The 21,474-nt window shown below is 37.0% G+C and overlaps 1 protein-coding gene across 6 annotated transcripts in view; it reads left to right on the top strand.

Annotated features, from left to right (window-relative positions):
• Positions 1 to 21,474, top strand: part of LOC140155334 (cysteine protease ATG4B-like) — a 36,170-nt gene that overhangs the window by 343 nt on the left and 14,353 nt on the right. For 3 of the 6 annotated variants that reach the window (XM_072178128.1, XM_072178131.1, XM_072178130.1), the window contains exons 2-3: positions 15,831 to 16,001; positions 18,948 to 19,046. In XM_072178128.1, coding sequence (XP_072034229.1) covers positions 15,831 to 16,001; positions 18,948 to 19,046 — 270 coding nt within the window. Of the gene's footprint in view, positions 1 to 42; positions 131 to 9,398; positions 9,567 to 15,283; positions 15,439 to 15,830; positions 16,002 to 18,947; positions 19,047 to 21,474 lie in introns of those variants that run through there. The other 3 variants (XM_072178129.1, XM_072178126.1, XM_072178127.1) reach the window with 3 other exon arrangements.

The following is a 21,474-nucleotide window of genomic DNA, read 5'->3' as shown; positions in this document are numbered from 1 at the left end:
GACGATGGTGTAACACTATTGTCAAAAGTTGATTGTGCTTTAATATGACGTGGTGATGTCTCTGAAGTGCTCAATTTGTATGCCAATTCATGCATAATGCAGCTTGACATGGTGTATGGTGCTGGTATTGGTAAGCCTGATCATGTGATTTCATGGAGAGGGCAATGTAGGTATCCTAGCCTAGGTGAATTCAAATTTGCCATCAAATTGCATCATTTTATATATCAAATTAAAGCCCTTGAGTAAACTAAGCCAAAACTGAAAACCTTTTTTTCATAGCACTTTCCGTAGCAAAGTTACATCTTGTCAAAGATTGACTTTCATCAAAAAGATTCAGCTAGCAAAATTCCCCAAAACGGCATTTCGGGGTGTTTCTAGATCTTAGTCTCATGGGGATGGCAGCTTTTTTAATGGAACTGCTATCAAAATCCTCTAAAATTCCATGTGCGACTTGATTATCACCATAAAAATCATATATTTGGGTCAAGTGAAGTATAGAAAACATATTTATGTAGGTTTCCTTCACCCACCTATTCTCGAAAAAAATTCAAATTTCTATGTAAATATGCATTGTGTTGGGGCCCCGGTCTCGGCGAATTCGCTGACTAGTAAATGTGTTAACTAAGGTTTGCCTAGGTTACCTAGGCAATGTCTTAATGAGGGGGGAGTTGTACTTTCAAGTACATGTAGTAACTATAGCCAAAATATTAAATTCTCGATCATGAGAGCTAACTTGGGTACGCACAGTTATTTGCGCCGAGCGTACTACGCAAATACCGGCGCTTACGGCGCAAACACAGCTTTTGAGAATTTACCAATCACACGGTCGTTGCTAGGAAATGTCAAGGTTCTGTCATGCAGGTCGAGCGATCGTGTTATTCTATGAAAAGTACGCTAACGCAGAAGGTACATCCTCTCATGATCGAGAAATTGCTATTTTGGCTATACAAGTTTTGAACGTTTTAGGACTTGTTCTTTGAAGCACCCATATGTGACGTGTCATGTCAAAAGGAGACACTTTTGGGCAGGTTATCAATTTTGAGGTTTTTGCATATCTTAAATATGGAGATATTTTGCTCCACAACGCCGTTTTTCCCAATGAAATCGGACATTCCTAAGCGAAGATATTGAGTTCGTAAGTTATGGTATTATAAAATTGGAAATTGAGATATCGGCCTTTAAAAATATTATTGACAATGTTAAGAGTAGGCATTACCTTGAAAAATGTCTCAAAAAATACAAGATGCCAGTTATATTCCGGTCTGAAACTATCAGACAATATTTTGAACATTAATAACATCACAAATTCGCAACAAACCCAATTGTGAAAAAATCACCCTCGGGCAGATTTTTGCCTATTTCTCCATTTACGATCCTGCCCAAAAGTGTCTCCTTTTGACATGACACGTCACATATTATCATGTACATGTACTGCCAATGCAAGTCAAGATACAACAGAAGAGGCTTTTCATACAGTGAACAATAGCATGAATCCCCATGGCATCAGCGATGATCAGGGTCCGCATTAAGCAATTTTATTTGCGTAGCAAAAATGCCCACCAAATTTGGGAACGAATGCTTATGAATGGTACAAAATTGCTACAGTCTACACATTCCAAAATTGTGTAGCAAATGATGAAAATAGTGTAGCATTTTGCTACTGCTACGCACATGTATTGCACTGCAGACACTGCATGGCATGATATACGGTAATTGATAGTGTACACAAGAAATGAAATCCAATGTTAACATGATGTGTGCAAGTGACTGCTAGTCTATCTTAAGTGTGATGCTTTCAGGCTTTAAATGTTAGCAAGAAATGAAAATTCGGCCCAATGGCAAAGGAAAGATTTAAATCATGAAATTGATCGCCATATCGAAGGGCATTTCGTGATCCACAGCCTCATCCCCCACTTTTCTCAAAAAAAGTTTAGATTTTTACATCACTGGAAACCTCTGGCTACGTAATGTTTATGTACAAAATATTTCTTGCAGACTAATGCGTTTAGCAAAGATATCGCAAAATCGGAATCAACTGAAATTTTGGGAATAGGTTTTTTTCGTGGATATCTAATGAAAAATTACATAAATAGAGGATGCTAGGATCACGAAATACTCCTTTAATTGATTCATGTCCTCGGCAGAAATGTCAAAACTGTTTATCACAACGTCTACTAGCGGACTGGTTTTAAATCCGCTATCATCAAACTAATCAATACATTATTGTACTGTAAAATATATTTTTATCCAAGAAATTAAAAGAAGAAATGCTCAATATTGCTTAGTTTCATTGGTGCTTTACCGATCGAGTTGATGGTGTATTTCCGATCATTTTGCAACATGTTTCCAAGACGCGAGATCGACATTAGGCATGGCTGGTAACCTGCATGTACAAATTTAACGCGGCTGTGTACTCTAGACATTGTTTCTTTCGCGAAATTGAGCTTTTTTGAAATGTATTTACTTTGTTATGTTTTTTATAAATACAAGGAAAGAAAATCCAGATTTGTTAACTCCAAATGCTCTATTTTATGGATTTTATTTCACTATTTCACTTTCGCTTCCGCAATTTAAAAGGGAAGAAATCTTTGTTGTACCATCGGGTATACGCCACGCAACAACTCATCGCGTTTTGTAGACGCCGCAATTTGTTAACGCACAGATATCGCTACACATACGCAACGCTTATCTGCATGCGCGGCGCATCTTATGGAAGCACCACGGAAGCACTGATTTCATAAAAACCTTGCGGTCAAATGGCTCCGTTTTAGCTGATAAAATGTGAATTTTTTCAAGTTCTTTCCCCCGATTTAAACACCAGGATATGAATAGATTTCCCAAACTTCTCAAGGGGCTGTGGATTTACCCGATGTTCACGTAATGTAAGGTAGAAAAACGAGAACTGCCGCATTCTCCTGTGAGCTTCGATCAAAGTGCAAAATGTGACCGCTTTAAACTTCAACGGCCTTTATTTCAATGTTCATTTTCTCGGTAAAATGACGATTTAGGTACACGATAACTCAATAAATACAGCATCTATAGGTAAGCAATTATGCTCATCATAAAAAGCATGATCGACTTAAGAAACGGTTTTCTCATTTTTTATATTTTGGTCTATTTCCGATTTTAGGCATCATTTTGTGCAAATAGGCGTTTGTGAATTTTAAAAGTTCATTTTGATGCCTTATATGGTCAATATCTAAAAAATAAGGCCAATATCAAAAAACTAAAAAAAACGTTTTTTGGAATGATGTCTGAAGATTAAGAAAAAAAGAAAACAAACATTTTTGGAAAGAGTGTTTTTTTTTATGATGTACCGAACAAAAATGGCCAAAAACTCACCTTTTTGTGATTTTCTTCATAATTGTTGTTTTTACACCAAATCTGTATTTATATTAAGATTCATTGATGTATTGCCTTTATAAAAATGTATACTTTTATATGTCTTGCGTGAATAATTACAAAGTTATGGCACTTTTACTACATGCATGTCTGAGAGTACACAGCTGCCTTAACTCAATCGATCATCCAAAGACCATGTGATGTGCAGAATGGATAGAATCAGTGTCAGAACAAGGATTTTACTTGTAAACAAATCGTTTCGCTGGCACATTTCGAGAAGATAAAATTCACGATCTTTTGATACTTACATATGTAGAGATCGTCTTATTTTGCAACTAAAATAGGCTTCTCAATCTAATGAAGTTTTTAATTGACAGGCCAGGATGCTAGCCAATCCAATGTTATTTTAAGTTGGCGGATATATGCCAAGCACCCTCACTACAAATGTATTTTCGGGTTTGGAAGGGTGCTTGACCAGGCATATATTCATGCATTGCCAGCTTACCTATATCATATTTTGTGGTGAAAATGATTACAAATGTATAATTTGCGATCATTTGTAAAGCAAAGAGTTCTTCGTTCCGACAGCTAAGTACTCTAACAGATGTGAATGCACATTAAACCGTGGCGACACCGACACATACACAGCACTACTTGGAACTCCTGGTCAGAGCCGGGACATTTCAAAAAGGGGGGGCTCTCATAAAAGTTGTTGTAAGCATCTGCATGAACTGACTTAAGCTAGGATATCGTAAATTTGCCAAACTAACCCTGAAAATTTTACTCAAATAGAAACACCCTAAGCGAGAAATTGGTTTCAAATTTGCCCTAACACCCTAGTAGGATAGAGTGGGTATTAGGGGTGTAACCCAGGGTCTTAGCTAGAAATTTAGGGTTGCCCGTCATTTGAATACAATTGCCTGTCCTAATTTGACCTTTAAAATATTTACCAGACCTCAATAGCCCATTGGGGGTTCAAAGAGTTCAAATATGTGCTGATATGGCCTTGTTCTACAAATTGGGTCTACTAAAAAGGTCAATTAGCTTAACTCAAAACATGCAATTTATAATGTAACACCTGTCAAAGGCATTAATTTTGCCCGTCCCATGAGCAAACTCCCCGTCTAAAATGACGGCCAGACGGGTGGCTAGCTAAGACCCTGGTGTAACCTAAAGCACTGACCACCCCATCCTTGACCGAGAGGTACATGTATCGTCTGCCATCTGGATACCCGAACTGTTCTGAATCTCAGGATGCTTTCAGTTGAGATCTTGTATAGTGCACACCGCACCGCTTAAGGTTATGAATTATTTTAAACTGTTGTGATTTGGTAGTTCACAGCATCTTACGAATGGTAGAAAAAAAAAAAAAAAACTGCATTGCTCAATTCATAGCGAGCATGTAGAAGAATTAAAATATTACAGCTACACTTTTATAGGTACTGCAGTTCTTGAGTTACGTTGTAAAGAGGGCTGAAACAACAACACTTTTGTAAAACGTACATAACTCATTAACAACAATAAATTAAGCAAGTTTGCAAAGTATACGATTTGTAGAATGAACTTTTGCAAAACATCAAGGTGTTAATTTTCAATAATATATTGATCTAGATAAAGAAAGTAGATTTTTAGGTTGCTTCGACCAACAATACCTCGTCTACCCTTAAGTGCAGGTATCTGGGGTGAGGGGGACAGCAACCCCCCACTCTTCAACTTCTCTTGCTTCAAGTAAGTTAAAGAAGCCTCAAATGGACGGATCAAAGCAGAAACGACCCATAGAAGTGAACATCAGAGGACTACGTTCATACATCGGTGAGCTGTCAAATCTGTGCCATGAACTTAATCCATCTATTATTGTCATCGTGGAAACCTCTTGGATGGTAAGTAGTATTGTAGTACTACTTAGTAGTAATAGTATTACTGTGAATGATGGTGCTGACTGCGTAACTATTCCGGGACACTCCCTCAGCTGTCGTAGAGACAGACCTACATCCAACTGAGGGGGGATCGCCATCTATTGCCTGGAGGGTATCGCCATATCATGACAAGTGCTCTTGAACCAGAGGACTTGGAGCTGATGTGATGTGGTTCTCAGTAAACAATGAAGTCACAGAAAATACTATTTGCTGTCTATAGACCACCTAGCGCTAACAGTGATATCATCATCTATCTGAACTCCACCACCTTGTCAAAGCTTTCTGAATTCAATGCACAATCAGTTCTGTAGTTCTTCTTGGCGACTTCAATGTCCACCATGAAGAATGGCTTGGCAGTCGTACAACAGATGCTGCTGGATGTCACACACTTGGTCTAACACAATTTGTCAAAGAACTGCCCGGGAAGACCAGATTCTTGACTTGGTCATATCTGATCTTGATCATGCCACCTGCACAGTAGGCCTACATGTCAAGACTAGTACTTCAGACCGTGGTCCAGTTCATTTTAAACTGAATGTGCCGCTGTAAAGAGATAAACCCTGCAAGCACAAAGTGTGGCAGTACGATAAGCTGACTACTGGGGAATGAGAGGTTTTCTTGCATCTACAGACTGGTCTTTTGCTGCGCTTCAATCTGTTGACCCAGAAGAAGCTTGCAGCAACATCACTACTATCATCAGTGATGCTATGGAGATTTTCATACCAGCGAAGCTCGTTATCAAGAAGACTGGAGACAAAGTATGGTTTGATGACCACTGCAAACGAGCAGCAACCAAGATGTTGATTATTCAGGAAGTTGAAAAAGAACAAAACCAAGGAAAACAAGGATAAGTTTACAAAAGCTAGAAAAGAGTATTATCATGCAAAGAAGGTAGCCACAAAGAGCTTTAACAGCAAGTTGAGGAAACTAACTCTAAGATGGCAGTCTCAGCAGCAAGAAATGGTAGAACAATGTTAACAGTACACCCTAGCTGGTAAGTCCACCAGAGTTGATGGCCGTCAAGTCTACACTATATCAAAAGACAAATCTGAAAATCCTGGCAAACCTTTGCTGCTAAATGCCAGGTTGCCAGCGCAGAAGAATGTGCTGCTGAAGTTCAGCATTCAGCAATGTGCTCAATGGAAAAGATAGCCTTCAAGGTCAAAGATGTTAGCTCCTCAGGAATCTGCAACCAGATACTGGTCCTGACGAAATCCCTGCAAGAGTCCTGAAGGAGTGCAATGCAGAAATTGCAAGACCACTCAGCCTGCTGTTTGAGCTTTTTGCTTCTCCAAGGGAGTTTTCCCAAGCCAATTGAAGAATGAAGGTACTGCATCTGTCATCCCTATTCATAAGAGAGATTCAAAGTCTAATCCATGTACTGCCCCATCTCTCTGCTCTGCATCATCAGCAAGGTCATGGAGGCTGTTGTACTGAACCAACTTCCAGAAGTACCTACTTGGAAACCAACTGATTTCAGATAGACAGTTTGGATTGAGGCCACACCACAGCACAGCTGACATCCTCACCATTCTGACTCAATGGTGGTCCAACTCCCTGGAGAGAGGCAACAAATTGCGCCTGATTGCCCTGGACATCAAAGGAGCATTTGACAAGGTCTGGCATAATGGCCTTTCAGGGACTCGGATTCGACGAGAATCACAGAATCGATTCTCATAATGATTCTCGTAAGTTTTAAAAAAGTGAAGCGACTCAGATGGTTTTGATTCTCGCAAACTGGCACAAAATTGAGGCACTGCCTTTGTTCAAAACTCATGGCAAAATCCGGCAAGCTGCTCACCTAGCTACCTGACAGATCGTTCCATCAAAGTTGTCCTATCTGGCCAGTCATCAAGTACTTCCTCCATCATGCATCAGTTCCCTAGGGGTCAATATTGGGCCCACTTTTATTCTCTGTGTGATAAGTGTGAAAACCAGCTATACCTCTATGCAGTTGCCTTGTTTTGCGAGATTACATCAAGAGACAACCCTGAAGCCGTTACTGTTAGCCTAAACAGAGACCTGGATAAAATGAGGATCTGGGCAGACAGATGGAAGGTGACATTTGAGCCATCAAAATGTAAGGCAATGACAATATCAGGAAAGAGGAACCCAACCAAGCTAGATCTTCTGTTTGGTACCACCAAACTGGCTGAGAAGGAGGATAGGAGATCCTGGGAGTCACAATCGTTAACAGCAAGCTGACCTGGACAAAGCACATCTCCAACATCTCATCCAGAGCAGGACAGAAGCTGGGCGCTCTGAAGAGAGTTGCAAACAAAGTTGATGTGAGAGGAAGAGCAACCGTTTACAAGGGATGAGTTTTGGATATTATAAGAATTCTATGTTGATCCCAACCATTTCATTTTGATTTTTTTTAAAACATGGCTAAACAATTTCTCTCCCTCCTGATTAGTGCGATGCAGGCAAGATGTTTTCTCACATTTCCTTGCATTCTCTGAATGATACCAACCCAACCCACCCAGCCCATCCGAACAATTTGGTACATCACGCCCTATCTATTTTTTTCTTACACCGGACCGGCCGATCTGAACTTTAGATACTGCTAGCCTTATCCCGCTGCATTCTAGGCTTTCCAGATCCAATCTGATCAATGTTAATTGTAAACTAAGAATGATGACTGTATATTCATGTATGTACACATGTACAGTGCGCCATCGACCTGTAAATTGGGCCGGGTATTTCGGGGTTTTGGGTTGTCCTGCAGGGCCTTACTTAATGATAGCAAGCGTTTTCCATCCAAGATCTAATATTTGAGTGATACTGCATTCTTTCTGGTAGCCCCCCATGCAGAATCTGGCAGCTTTTTCTCTGCACACTCTCAACTTTGTTTTAGCCCTTGTGGGTCACATGCACAACTGGCATACTCAAGGATTAGACACACTAATGTTGAATATTCAGTACATGTAGATTTCACTTCCCCAGTATAAAAATATTTTAAAAAAATAAAAAAATCTAATCCACTTGTTTGTGCTTATTTATGTGGTTTGCCAATTTTGTTTGGACGTGTGTGTGTTACCAAGTAAGGCATCATGTGTCAATCTCCCCTGCTGACTATTGTGAACTGAGAGTGAGTCCTCTCTTGTTACATGCATGAAATTTTGTTCAGTGCAGAGTTTATAAAATAAAGTGGATGCTCAATCATTGTATGTTTGAGAATCTATTACATGAGTTTCATACTGGATTATATTAACCTGTCGCTGTGACTTTAAATGTTTAATTACAACATTTTTATGGAGGGTGGGGAATATTTGTGATTTTATTTTAGTGAAAAGTCCAAGGAATTTAATGGGTTTTTTTCCTTCTTCCGAACAAAAACAATTTAGACAACACACAAATAAAAAAGAAGTATCTTTTACATTTGTATAATTTAGTTTTTGTCACTTCATGTCTGCACTTTAAGATCAGATTATTATGCTGCCACATAATTTATCTTGGTTAATAGTTTTTTACCTGAATGTGAAAATTGGTAGGTCAGAGAAGATGAAATGGTCCTCACTTGGAATGAATTTTAGAACACATTTTAACAAGTTTTGACTTATGAGTGCTATATTTTATATATCTCTGGGCAAATATCGTACATACATGTATGTAGACTGACTGAGCCAGATTGGCCACTGCGCTGACTGCTGACCATTGATTGCAATGATTTTTAAATCATTAAAAATACTAAATCAAACATTGGGATGTAATACAAACAGATTTTCTTTAAATTAATATTATGCATCAGATTCTTATTCTTTTCTGTTAAAATTCCATTCAAACTTGTGCATTTTCTGCACCAGCAAAGCAGTGCAGCATCAGTAAGGGACAGTTACGTTTACCAATAAATTTTGCTAGCAACGGCCGATAAAGCCCATAGCAACTGGCCAAACTGAGCATTCATGCATGAACGACACAATGCTCCAAATTAGCTGAAAATCACAACTTGGCATTGAACCTTGGGAACTAAAGTATAATTAATTTGATTTACTTCCTGGTTTTACTCTATGTAGTCAATAGCCATACCGGAAATTGGGAAATCCCCTAATATTTTATGTGGTATAATTGAATTGTCATCATACAGTTGTTTTGCTATCTGATTGTATCCTATAACTTACTTGCATGGTGTAAGATGGTACATGTAGCTGTATGGGTCAAATATTTGTGATATAATGATGACGGCTGTGGTTCATGTGCAAAGCAAGTTAATTTTCCAACTTGAAGATGAAGATTGGATGACTTATCAAGTTTATCTTGACCAAAGAGACCTGATGACTTGCCCAATAGATGGAGATAGATTTATGTGTAAGTTTGTATAAATGTTTGAAAGAAGTGTTCCGTACATGTATACGTATGTGTGATTTCATGTCGTACTATAAAATACAGTGTACATGTATATCAGATATTTACTTTTGAACATGCATACAGTTCTGCATGCAAGCTCGATCATTTTATGTACCGTATTTTTTTAATTTTTAGAACACGTGGCAGAGAGCCAGGCAAAATCCAACAGTAGCTCAGGGGCCACTACTTAAATTAAAGAAGGGGGAAGATTGCCCCCTTGGAAGAATATTTCAATTGAAATTGGGACAGAAAAATATTAATTCATGAGAAATAATCTCTTTTTTTTTTATTTGTTTGTTTTACCCTCTCACCTAGACCCTGTGGGGGTACTCAAGTTTGATTTTGGTAGGTAGTGCCATTGAGAATTTGAACCCATCAATATACCAATTTGTCAAGAAATTTGAACCCATATACCAAAAGTCAAATCTTTTGGCTAAATCTTACCCAAATTGTCTTAGTTTTTACAAATTTTCTGCAAAATTTGGGCTAGATTGTGGCAAAACTGGGCTATTTTCCAAAAAAAAATTGAGAAAAGTTTGAAAATACCAAAATTTGCCTAGAAGGATGAGGGATCATTGATATACGAAAATATGTCCCAGGTACAAAATATGTTACAGATACAAAGTTACCTTCTTGAGAACAATTTAAATGGCAAAATGCAAAGTGCTTATAGATCTAATCACAGCACAGAGACTGCATTGTTACGTGTCTTCAATGACTTGTTACTTGCTGCAGATAAGGGCCAGGAGGCCGTTCTGATTCTTTTGGATTATTCAGCAGCATTGGACACTATTAATCACAACATTTTATTCCAACGTCTCTCTGATAAGTACGGCATAACTGGATCTGCTCTAAATTGGTTCCAGTCATATTTTACAAATCGTTCTCAGTCGATAGTTATTGATGGCAAGGAATCTTCTGTTCATGTTCTTGATGAGGTGTACCTCAAGGTTCTGTTATTGGTCCTTTAGGTTTCACAATGTACTCATCCCCTTTGGAAAGCATAATTGATGCTCACGGAATTAGTAGAATGATCTATGCAGATGACACCCAGGTTTATGTTATTTTGAAAGATGATAAATCATCAGCTACAATTTCAGGATTGGAACTATGTGTTAGGGATATTAAAAACTGGTCTACTGCTAATCATCTAAAGTTAAATCAAGACAAAATTGAAGTTCTTCATATTACATCACGCTTCAGATCCAGTGATAGTATTCCAACTGTGTGTATCGGTGATGCTCAGATTGAACCATCTTTAAATGCGTGCAATCTTGGTGTTCTGTTTGTTTTTTTGATCTAAACATGGCATCTCATATAAATAATATTTGTCGATCTGCCTCTCTATATCTCGTCAATATCTTGATCAACATACTACAGAAAAACTTGTTCATGCCTTCGTAACGTGTCGTTTGGATAATAACAACGGTTTACTTTATGGTCTTCCTGATTCAGAAATATCTAAGCTTCAACGCATTCAGAACTCAGCCGCCAGACTTGTAACACTTACAAAATCTCGTGATCATATATCTCCAATTCTCCGCGAACTACACTGGCTACCTATCAAATCCCGCATAACGTATAAGATTCTTCTTCTTACCTACAAATCTCTTCATGGACTTGCACCTCTTTATTTACAAGAACTTCTTCATGAATATAAGCCTACACGCAATCTTCGCTCTACTTCTCAATTTCTTCTTCTGCTGCAGCTGAGCTCTGGAACAATCTTCCTTACAATATTAAAATATCTAAGACTGTTGATCAATTCAAATGCTCTGTGAAAACATACTTGTTTAATGTTAAAAATGTTTAATGCTTCATTTCTATATCATGCCTGTAACCATGGTTACATTTTAAACTTGTTGTTCTGTTGTTATTTGTATACAGTGTTTTTTATGTAGCGCTTTGAGACTTAATTGTGTATTGCGCTTTATAAGCATGGTTTTATTATTATTATTATTATTACTGGGTTGTAGCTATGGGCGGTGGAGCCCACCACTCACTTGTGGAGCCACCACTGAAGGTTCATTTTGGTGCTAGAGCCCACCGCTCATACTGAAAAAACATGTACCGTACTGACGCGAGTATAGTCCCACCTTGAGTAAAGTCCCACCCCAAATTTTCAAAAATTTCAGAAATCAAAAAAAAAAAAAAAAAAAAGTTATTTATTTTTTCGGCTTTGGAGTGTCCCAGGACCTAAACCTAAATGCTAGGATCATTCATGTCATACTCTATTAATGATTTCAAAATGCATTCAAATTCAATGCATTTTGAAATCATTAATAGACTATGACATGAATACAAATTATCAATTTTCATATTAAAAATACAAAAACATCTTGAATTTTTTTTTTTTTTTTTTTTTTTAGGTCAACCATTAATGATCCTAGCATTTAGGTCTAGTATAGTCCCACCCCCCAATTTTGAAAAATGTTCACCCAAAAACGGGGTGGGACTATACTCGCGTCAGTACGGTATGTTTTACCAAATTTATCATTAAAATATTCACTTTTGTTAATTCTGTTAATTGCCACCCCGGTAATCAAATTCTGCTAGCTACAACCCTGTTCCTGTATATAATTGTACTGAGTATATCCCCCCTGGACTATTTGCCCTCTTTGAATACTGAGGCTGGTTAAATGGACCTGATGATAATTATAATGAATTTAATAAACATTAAAAGTAGTAGTAATTAATAACAATAAAAGTCGCAGTATGATTTATGAAGTTGTAAATAAACTTGACTCTTTTTTCGAGTGAAATGAGGTCAAGTCTAGAGTAGACAATGACTGAATGGAGTGTGTCAAAGGCTATTAATGGTGGTGTGATTCAGTGCCAAAGCAGGAAACACTATTCCTGATGAACTTGAGCAACAGTCCATCTTCAGTTACCATCATACTTTTGCATCCTTAGTCATTGGTTTTTAATCTCTGATCACGATACAGTTCAAAATGTACTGAACATTCACCTTGAAATCTGTGTGTGCATAAAAAGTAAAATGAAATTGTGATTGGCATAAGATTAAGAAAAAATTGCATTCCTTCAAATATATTCACACAAAAAAAGTAAATTTGAGAAAATGGTGTCAATAAAATTTGTCATGTGGTGGTCGCTGTGCATCCTCTAAATTCAGTAAAATTTCATCATCAGCCGTGTAAATTGAATGGGATTATTTTGAAATTTTAAAACGCTTGAAATATCACAAACAAATAGGCCTATGTTAATAAATAATATAAATACAAGCTAAAACCGTTGGGGTTCGATAATGAACCCCACAAAACTAACCGAGTATATGGAAAATGCCATACAGCCGGGCGGTTTCACAAGTTGCCGGCTCTATCATGCCACTCGCCGCCTGAAAATTTGTAGAATGTTGCTGCCCTCCTTCCAACCCCTGCAATTTAGAGCCTCAGAGTGTGATTTCTTACTTTTAAAAAGTCTAAAATCCATTAGCTAACACAGCAAAATAGGTCAAGGTCAATAGGCCTCAATGGTACTTGACCTATTTTGCTGTGTTATGTGGGTAATAAAACTTCCTAGATGGTGCAATCCTATCCTTATTTGAATTGTTTGATCAAAACGAACAATTTGACTCCTTTTTTGGTAAAATCAGAGCATGTGTTATTCGTAGAGCCAAAAAATGTGACTTTTGACCTTTTCGGTTATAACTCGAGAACGGTATGTACATCCTAAACAGGTCAAACTATACATTTTCTGAATTCTTGTGACTAGAGGAATACATTGGAATGGTTTTAACACAATTTGAGCAACTTGACCCTGTGTGAAGTTCGATGACCTTTTCCCACCTTTTCCTACTCTGGTTCAATTGTTATCATGCATTTTTGTGTAGCCCATGATGTCAACTTTGGTAGCAGTAGTGTAGCTCCCCCCCCCCCAACTGGTACCAAACACCCCTTCTGAGGGGGTCAGACTCACACGCTCTATCTTTTAAAGTATCATCAACTTTTAATAAGGACACATTTGAGATTTTCCTCTAGTCTACATACATGTATATGGATCAGTCATGGATGAAAGTCAAAACTGAAAGATTGCCAACTTTCTGTGTGGAATATGATACATGGTTTAACTGTGACATCATTACTTATGTTTGTAAAATGAGTGTTTGTTTTCAATGCATTGATGTAGAGTAGCAATTTTAAAAGCATAGTTCCTCTTATTGCAAAAATGAAAGAAAGGTGTTATTTGAACAAGGCATGGTGTGATACAGTAGCTCATCAGTACCGTCCAGGAATTCCAGTTGGACAATTGATTCTTAAAAGCATAAGTCCTTTTTTTTTTTTTTTTTTTTTTGGAAGGGGGGGGGGGGGCTTTTTAAATTATGAAAAGAAAGTTGCAAATGGGAATTAAAAAAATTACAGTGTATCTAAAGTCAAAATTGATCCATGGGCTTTAATTGTACAGTTGCATTAAAAGGGTGCACTTGTACATTGTAGGAGAGGGGTGTTATTTTTACACAACACCAAGTTTAATTCAAATAATGGCAGGCATGTTATTTGCTGTTTTGAGGTGTGGGGATCATGGGGTTTCTAGGTTGGAAGTGAAACAGAATCCCAGAATGGCTGATTTTACTTTCGTATACATTCTTTTCCAATTTTGCCCAAACTTATTCATTCTGACCAAATACATATTGGTATATACTGACCTGTAGATGTTATGGAAAAATTGGCTACTTGAGGTTGCTGGTGTTTTCCAACACAATGTACAATTGTTCATTGTCCAATGTGCATTATATTGTACTACACAATCAATGTGTTAAGGTATAGTTACCAAAATAGATTTTAATTAACTTCCCTTTCTCACAGTAAGGGGCATTCAGTGAGAGCAAAATGAAAAAAATATGGGGTCATTGGGTGAGAGCATGATTGTTGGCATTCGGTGAGAGCAAAATGTAAAAAATATGGGGTCATTGGGTGAGAACATGACCTTTTTTTAAATGAAACCTTTAGGTGAGAGCCGAAACAGCGCCACAGAAACCTCGAACATTGAATTTCTGTGGTGCTGTTTTGGCTCTCACCCAAGTTCTAAATGGCTTCAAATCAAATTTCTTTGTTTTTCAAAATAAGTAACAAAATCAGTGATAAATGAAAGTTGCTTTTCAAATTGAAAAATAAGGGTCTTTGGGTGACAGATCCAATGGAAAAATAAGGGGTCTTTGGGTGACAGAGCATGTGTTCGTAAACAAATATGGGGTCTTTGGGTGAAAGCGGGTCTTAACAGCTCTACATACATATCGCCTCCAAAGTGGGAGTGTCCCCTCTGGGCTCAATGGTGTTTGCTTTGTAGCTAATTACAAATTTCAGCTGAATTATACAGGTATAGTATACAAGATGCCCCCCCAAAAAAAAAGGTTTGAGAAAAAATGACCAATTTCGTACATTATGGTTTTAATAGAGAAATAATGATATTAAAGAGTAGTAGCTGTCAGAAGTTTTTGTATTGAATTGTATTTAGCATTTCCTCAGCAGACATACAATCATGTGTTAAGGATAGATGATTGTAACTTTCATTGTGAAAACCACATTTGTGATCTAAAAATAATCAATCTAACCCACTCATTACTATGGAACTTCCTACTCAAGGTAAGTAATTTAAACCCCTGTGTTTCTAATTAGAACAACCAGTCACTCGTCAAAACTCTGACGTACGTACTTGGCTTCATCATACTACAGGTGCCCATGACACTAGGTTTATCCCACAAATTGGAAACTAAACTATGACTATTGCATATAGAAGGCTGTGAACTGTGAGAGTGCATGCATGCCGCCAAGTCAATGGATGACTACATGCCTAGTCAGCATAATGATAGCGATGTGTAGGTGCCAATACATTGCGACAGATTCAAGCAGAGGGTTGTGATATTTCGTAAAGGAAACAGAAACAAAGACTCTCAATCACTAATATTGCAAATAATATTCTCAACTTGGTGCTTTTTGAGATGAAGCTACTGATTATTACTGAAAGGATTTGTAGTCACATGTGCTTTAACAATGGAACGTAATAGATGAAACAATTTTGAAATCAATTGTTTGCATCAGGAAGTTTATTTTGGGTCGCAAAAGCTGGTTCATCTGTGCCTTGTTAACAAAAATTTTATCACAAAAGTGGCTGAACACCAGTGATTGGAAGTTCAGATGGGGTTTATGAGCAAAAGTCGTAAGAAGCGTGTAACGAGACGACTTCTGTGTGTTTCTCCTGTGCTTACAGCCTGTGTTACCTATGAGAGTGGAATGGTGGCCATCATTGACTTCCCGCATGAAGACAAACCGGTGTGGATCTTAGGGAAACAGTACAATTTAAGAAGAGAAAGGCAAGAGGCCCAGTCAGATGTCAGATCAAGATTATGGGTGTCGTATCGTAAAGGCTTCGCACACATAGGTAAGTATGATCTAATAAAGCATGCATGTAATTCATTTCTTTTCTATTCCCATCTCCCTCTAAAACTGCTTCTAACTGCCTCTAAAACTGCTTGCCGTTATTCTTAAACACTTGAAAAAGTTGCTGCAATCTTATTGGTTCTTGGCTATGTGATATGACACAATATAACACGGTTCAGCGTGTGCACATCGACATAAATAACGAGTACTCGCTATTTGAAGCAGTTGGAGGCGCATATCAATAACGGGACTGATTGATTCTAAGCCATCGTAGGTAATTCCTTGTAAAATGATTGAATTTGGTAGGACTACCTACAATATTTTTTATTTGAATTGAAGTGTTTAAGAATGAGAATAAAGGTATTATTTTTAGCTGTTATCATTCATCTGTCATCTCATATAGCATGGGTGACATCATTATCTTTAGCATAAAACAACTCGGCGAAGTTGTTTTACTTTTAAAATAATGATGTCGCCTGTATTATATAAGAGGATAGATGCACAACAAGGCCTTTATTCTCATTCTTAAACACTTCAAATAAAAATATTAATCTTACCAAATTTTAATCAAATTCAATCCTAAATTTCAAAAAGGCTTAAAGAATTACCCAAGGCTTAAAATTAATCAGTCCAATAAGATTGCAGAGACTTTCTCACGTGTTTAAGAATCAGAGATGTCAACAAGTCATTTTTTGCAAGTCAAGTCCAAGTCACAAGTCCTCTTGTCCAAGTCCCAAGTAAGTCAAGTCAAGTCAAGTCAAGTCACAAGTCATCAAATCACAAGTCAAGTCCAAAGTAAGTCACAAATTGTCACAAGTCACTACAAGTCTATTCAGCAGTTTTGTGTTTGCTGGGACATACTTTTACTTCCCACGCCGAGCCCGTGTCGCTGATTGAGGGCACTATATTTATTTATGTATTTATTTATTTCCAGTTCAGGTTATGCCGGACACGAGGCCCGCCAGCGGATAATTCTTTAATGTTATTGTAGGCCTATTAATATTCATAAATTCTATCCATAAATTTCAATTTACAGGAAAGTAACCTCAGACTTGCGTTGGTAACAAGTCAATTTTTTCAAGTCCAAGTCCAAGTCATTTTGTCTAAGTCACAAGTAAGTCAAGTCATTTTGCAAAAGTTCCAAGTCAAGTCACAAGTCCCAAAAATAGTGACTTGAGTCAGACTCGAGTCCAAGCCACACGACTCAAGTCTACATCTCTGTTAAGAATGCATTTTGAATTGAAAATGAAGCTGCTCAGTATGTTTGTTTACTCATTGCTTAATTACTCAACTATATACATGTAGTCATAAATCTAACAAATTACTTCATAATTTATACCTATAGTGAGAATTCCAGTTGAATGAATGCAGCTTTCAATAGCGTGACAAATTTTTGCATACACTGCGCGATGTACGCCAGCGTGTGCTACTGTGTGTGAGTATCGCAGAAGTGAATCCAACCATGCCAACGCACTCGTGATTGGTTAGTATTGTGTCCAAGGTCGTGCGTTTGCATTGTAATTTGAAATACGCTGTATACGATCGCGGTTGGATCGAGTACAGCTGCTGCAGGCTGTGTTCATTCAATTGGAATTCCTACTATAGAAACAATTGGCTGCTCTTTGTGGATAGAATATTACAGTATACTATAAGGAGGTGATCAATTGATACTTACATTTTTGTAAAAACATATATAATGGGCAATATTGTTTCAATTAGGAATTTGCAATGAATAAAAGTATAATACTGTATATATGGACAAAAACAAAGATTGTTAATTTCTCTAGTCAATAGTCATGCAGTATTAACCCTATAACACCTATAAATCTTACAAGGAAAGTAAGTCCTATGCGCAACGCAAAGAAACGCTGGGCCTTTCATCTTGTGTCCTCCTCTCCTTTTTCATGTCTTCTTTAACATAGATATATAGCAAAAGGCCATGTTCAGTGTTAGCATGGTTAGGATTAATATATAAAAACGGGAAAACCTCAAAGTTGGAAATGTCTGTCTACATCAACCCTACAATGTACTCACCGCAGCAGTATGAAACACAAAAGAGAATGAATGAAAACTCTTGATTTGACTTTACCAGCAGGAAGTACTGCTTAAAGTCAAAGTATTAGTCAATTACTGAGTTAGTACACTCTATGCATTACCTTGTTAGTAGGGGGAAGTTACTTGATTTATGTCCATTTCCTAGTGAGTCCACTTTGCAGTGATTCCCCCATTACTCACGCATTGACAGACAAGCCGTAAACATGAATTCAATTGGAAACTGTGGTAGTGAATTAAGATCACATGTAGTTTGATGTAAACAAGACATGAATGTAGCAATGAATAATAAGGACAACATGAAAAATCATGTGGGTATTATATGCAACAGTGTGTTTCCTTTTCAAAATCGGTGATTAGTCGTTTGGTTCAAAAATTTCCTTCACCCATTGGGATTTGGGGAGCTGATTGGTGGATGTTACAATCTTAAGTAAGGATAGGTTTGAGTCGGGTCCGGCTGCAACCGGTCTAGTTGATGCGATTTGATTGTGATAATTCACCATGGCAGCGAAATTGTAGCACTTTGAATCCTCCGAAATCTGAAAAAAGGTGCTACATGTACATAAATCCAAAATGTATTATTTATTTAGTTTACACGATTTCACTAACAGGTGAATTCTAGTTCAAAATGAATATCTATTTTGGCTGAGTATAAACATATTCCGTTATGTGTATACAAATAGGAGCAATAAGTTGTGATCTAGCATGACTGAATTATGAGTTTTGATTGGAGGGGTCATAAACAAAATGTGTGCAAAGTGCTAAAAATTTGATAAAACGTGTCGAAATGAGATTAAGGATGAATGCTCACATGCTGCAGCAACCATCGCATAATTTGATGTGTTGATATGTAATCGAAAAAATCATGTTTTTGTTTAAATTATATATTATTCAGGTGGTACAGGGCCAACATCAGACCAAGGCTGGGGATGTATGCTACGATGTGGACAGATGATGCTAGCTCAAGCACTAATATGCAGACATCTAGGAAGAGGTAACATAACTGTGGGACATATAGCTGCCTTGAGACAAACAAATGTTTGAAAATAAGGCCTATAAAAATACATTGCCCTTTTTGGTGTAAAAGCAGGGTCTATCAGTACTTTGTTTCTTTCTTGGTTTTTGTTGTTGCTATGAAGTAAAAACAATAAATGTACACAATTCAATGAATGTGCTGTCTTTAACAACAAATGTCTTTAAAGGGGCGTGGCCCGATTTAACTATATAAAGTTTTCTTCTTGATTAAATAACCTTTACCACCAATTCCCATCTGTGAAGTTTCACGCCGGTGTTTCAATTCATTTTGATATGAGAGCTAAAAATTTAATTTTCTAGCTTCATAGTAACACTGTGTATTAATTAATTGGTCGACCAAAAATGTGCACCTTTTCATTCATAACATTCAAACTAAATATCTTTGAGCCCTGAAATTTCACAGGGTGAATGAGAAAAATAGTATCTTTCTTCTGATACCAAAATTTATTCCACTTCCGGTAAAAGCTGAGGTTCTGGGGATGAGGCTATTAGCGATCGGGCTATGCCCCTTTAAATTCAAACCAAAATAAATGAAATTGCTGTAGAATACAGAATGTAGAAAATAAAATGTAAACCTGAAAGTAATAATTCGTAGAATTTAAAAACTTAGTCACGCAATCAGCAAATCCATTTCACTTCGGCAGCTATTATTACTATTGGTTGATTCAATGATTTTGGTAGTGAAAAAGTGACTGTATAGATTTTTTGGGTCCTCTAAGGGTTGTTTTTTATAGTAATATCAGCAACAAACAGGACTATAATCAGCTAACACAGCTTTTGTGTGGATAATTTTAATTAAAAGTACATGTAGCCCCATACTTTCGAACAGATCCCAGATAGCAAAATCATGGGCTAAAAAAGGTGTAAATCTTATGTTATGCTATGTTATGTACATGTAGTTGCCGACAATTTGTCCTCAAGGTATATTTTTAGAATGTCCAATGCTGACATACATTGTAGGCTTATCTTTCTTTTGGTCAAATGACGCACTAGCTATAATGAAAGTCCAAAATAAAAGATAAAACTAATTCTGTCAATCAAACTTCAGCACAGCCTGTGATTGGTTAGTATCGCAGCACTACATGTATAAGGAGTGGTGCTTTCCCTAGGTACAGGGATATTATCTAATCAAAAGCCATGGGGTGTTTGATTGACAGGATCATCAGGTACTGGCATCAGGTGCTAACTAGTGTCTTTATTTTTGGCTTTTATTAGCAGTTTTAAAATCCTAGTAAAGTCCTCTGCTGAATTTAGTTGTTGCATGCAGGCTGACTTCATATACACTCCTCAAAGTAATTAAAGGATCAAACAATTTCATCCAGCCAAACAACATTGTTTCGCTTGCCCAAGATTGCAATAGTTGGAGAAAGCAGCTCCGCAGCTGACTAATGATGATGATGATGATGATGATGATGATGATGATACTTGTACCTAATTGAAATATCTTTTTATATTATGTGGCCTTGTCCATGCTCTACTAAACACTGTAAAAAGTCTTGTCATGACTGTTTCATCTGACACTTATAACATCTTGAAAGATAATTTTGTTTTTGAAAAGTATTGAATGAAATTTTTTGATAAATCCAAAATATATTTTATTTTATTTTATCCTTTAATTACTTTGAGGAGTGTATTTAGCTGTCAGTTTTAAACAGTAGAATTCTATTTGTAATAGTAATACTCAAATCAAACAAAACATTTCAATGCTGTTTGCAAAACATATTACCATTCACAGAACAATTCAAGGAAAAACACAGAATGTTGTCAGTTGGAAATGTTTAACCCAGAAAATGTTAGCAACATGTGACTGTCACTAATTCAGCGCATGTTTTTTTGTACCTTGTGAGTCAGTGAATCCTGATTCCTGAGTATGTGACATACTGACATTATTACATTACAAAGGTCACACATTATTTATAATCTACAGCATGGGAACACAACTGGAAAACTAGCATTAAAATAATTGATTCGCTTTCAAAAAATTTAAAATTGTTAAAATAGTAGTTTCCAAACATGCTGTAAGCATTCTATCCTGTGATTGAAGCACAAGGATGTCACATGATAAAGCATGAGACTTGAGAGCAAACAAAGTCAAAAGACCAGAAATTGTACTTAAATTTATTATATACATCTATGCCGTGAATCAGTTTCAGGTGCAAATTGATAGCTGAAATTTTCACTCGTTTTCAGTCTTATTAAAAAAAGCATGTTTTAAAGCTGCCACATACATTTAGTTCTGCAGTGTGCATTGAAAGTGAGTGTGTCAAAGAAATTGGCCAATTACTGGGTTTTTTTTTACTTAAATATATGTAAAAATAAGTTTCAAAAGCATTTGTTTGAAGAATTGTATGATTAAACACTATATTAGTGAAAATATTACGGTATGT

The sequence above is a fragment of the Amphiura filiformis genome, chromosome 6 (genome assembly GCF_039555335.1).
Source record: "Amphiura filiformis chromosome 6, Afil_fr2py, whole genome shotgun sequence".
NCBI classification, from domain to species: domain Eukaryota; kingdom Metazoa; phylum Echinodermata; class Ophiuroidea; order Amphilepidida; family Amphiuridae; genus Amphiura; species Amphiura filiformis.
This window is presented reverse-complemented; position numbering and strand designations above follow the sequence as displayed.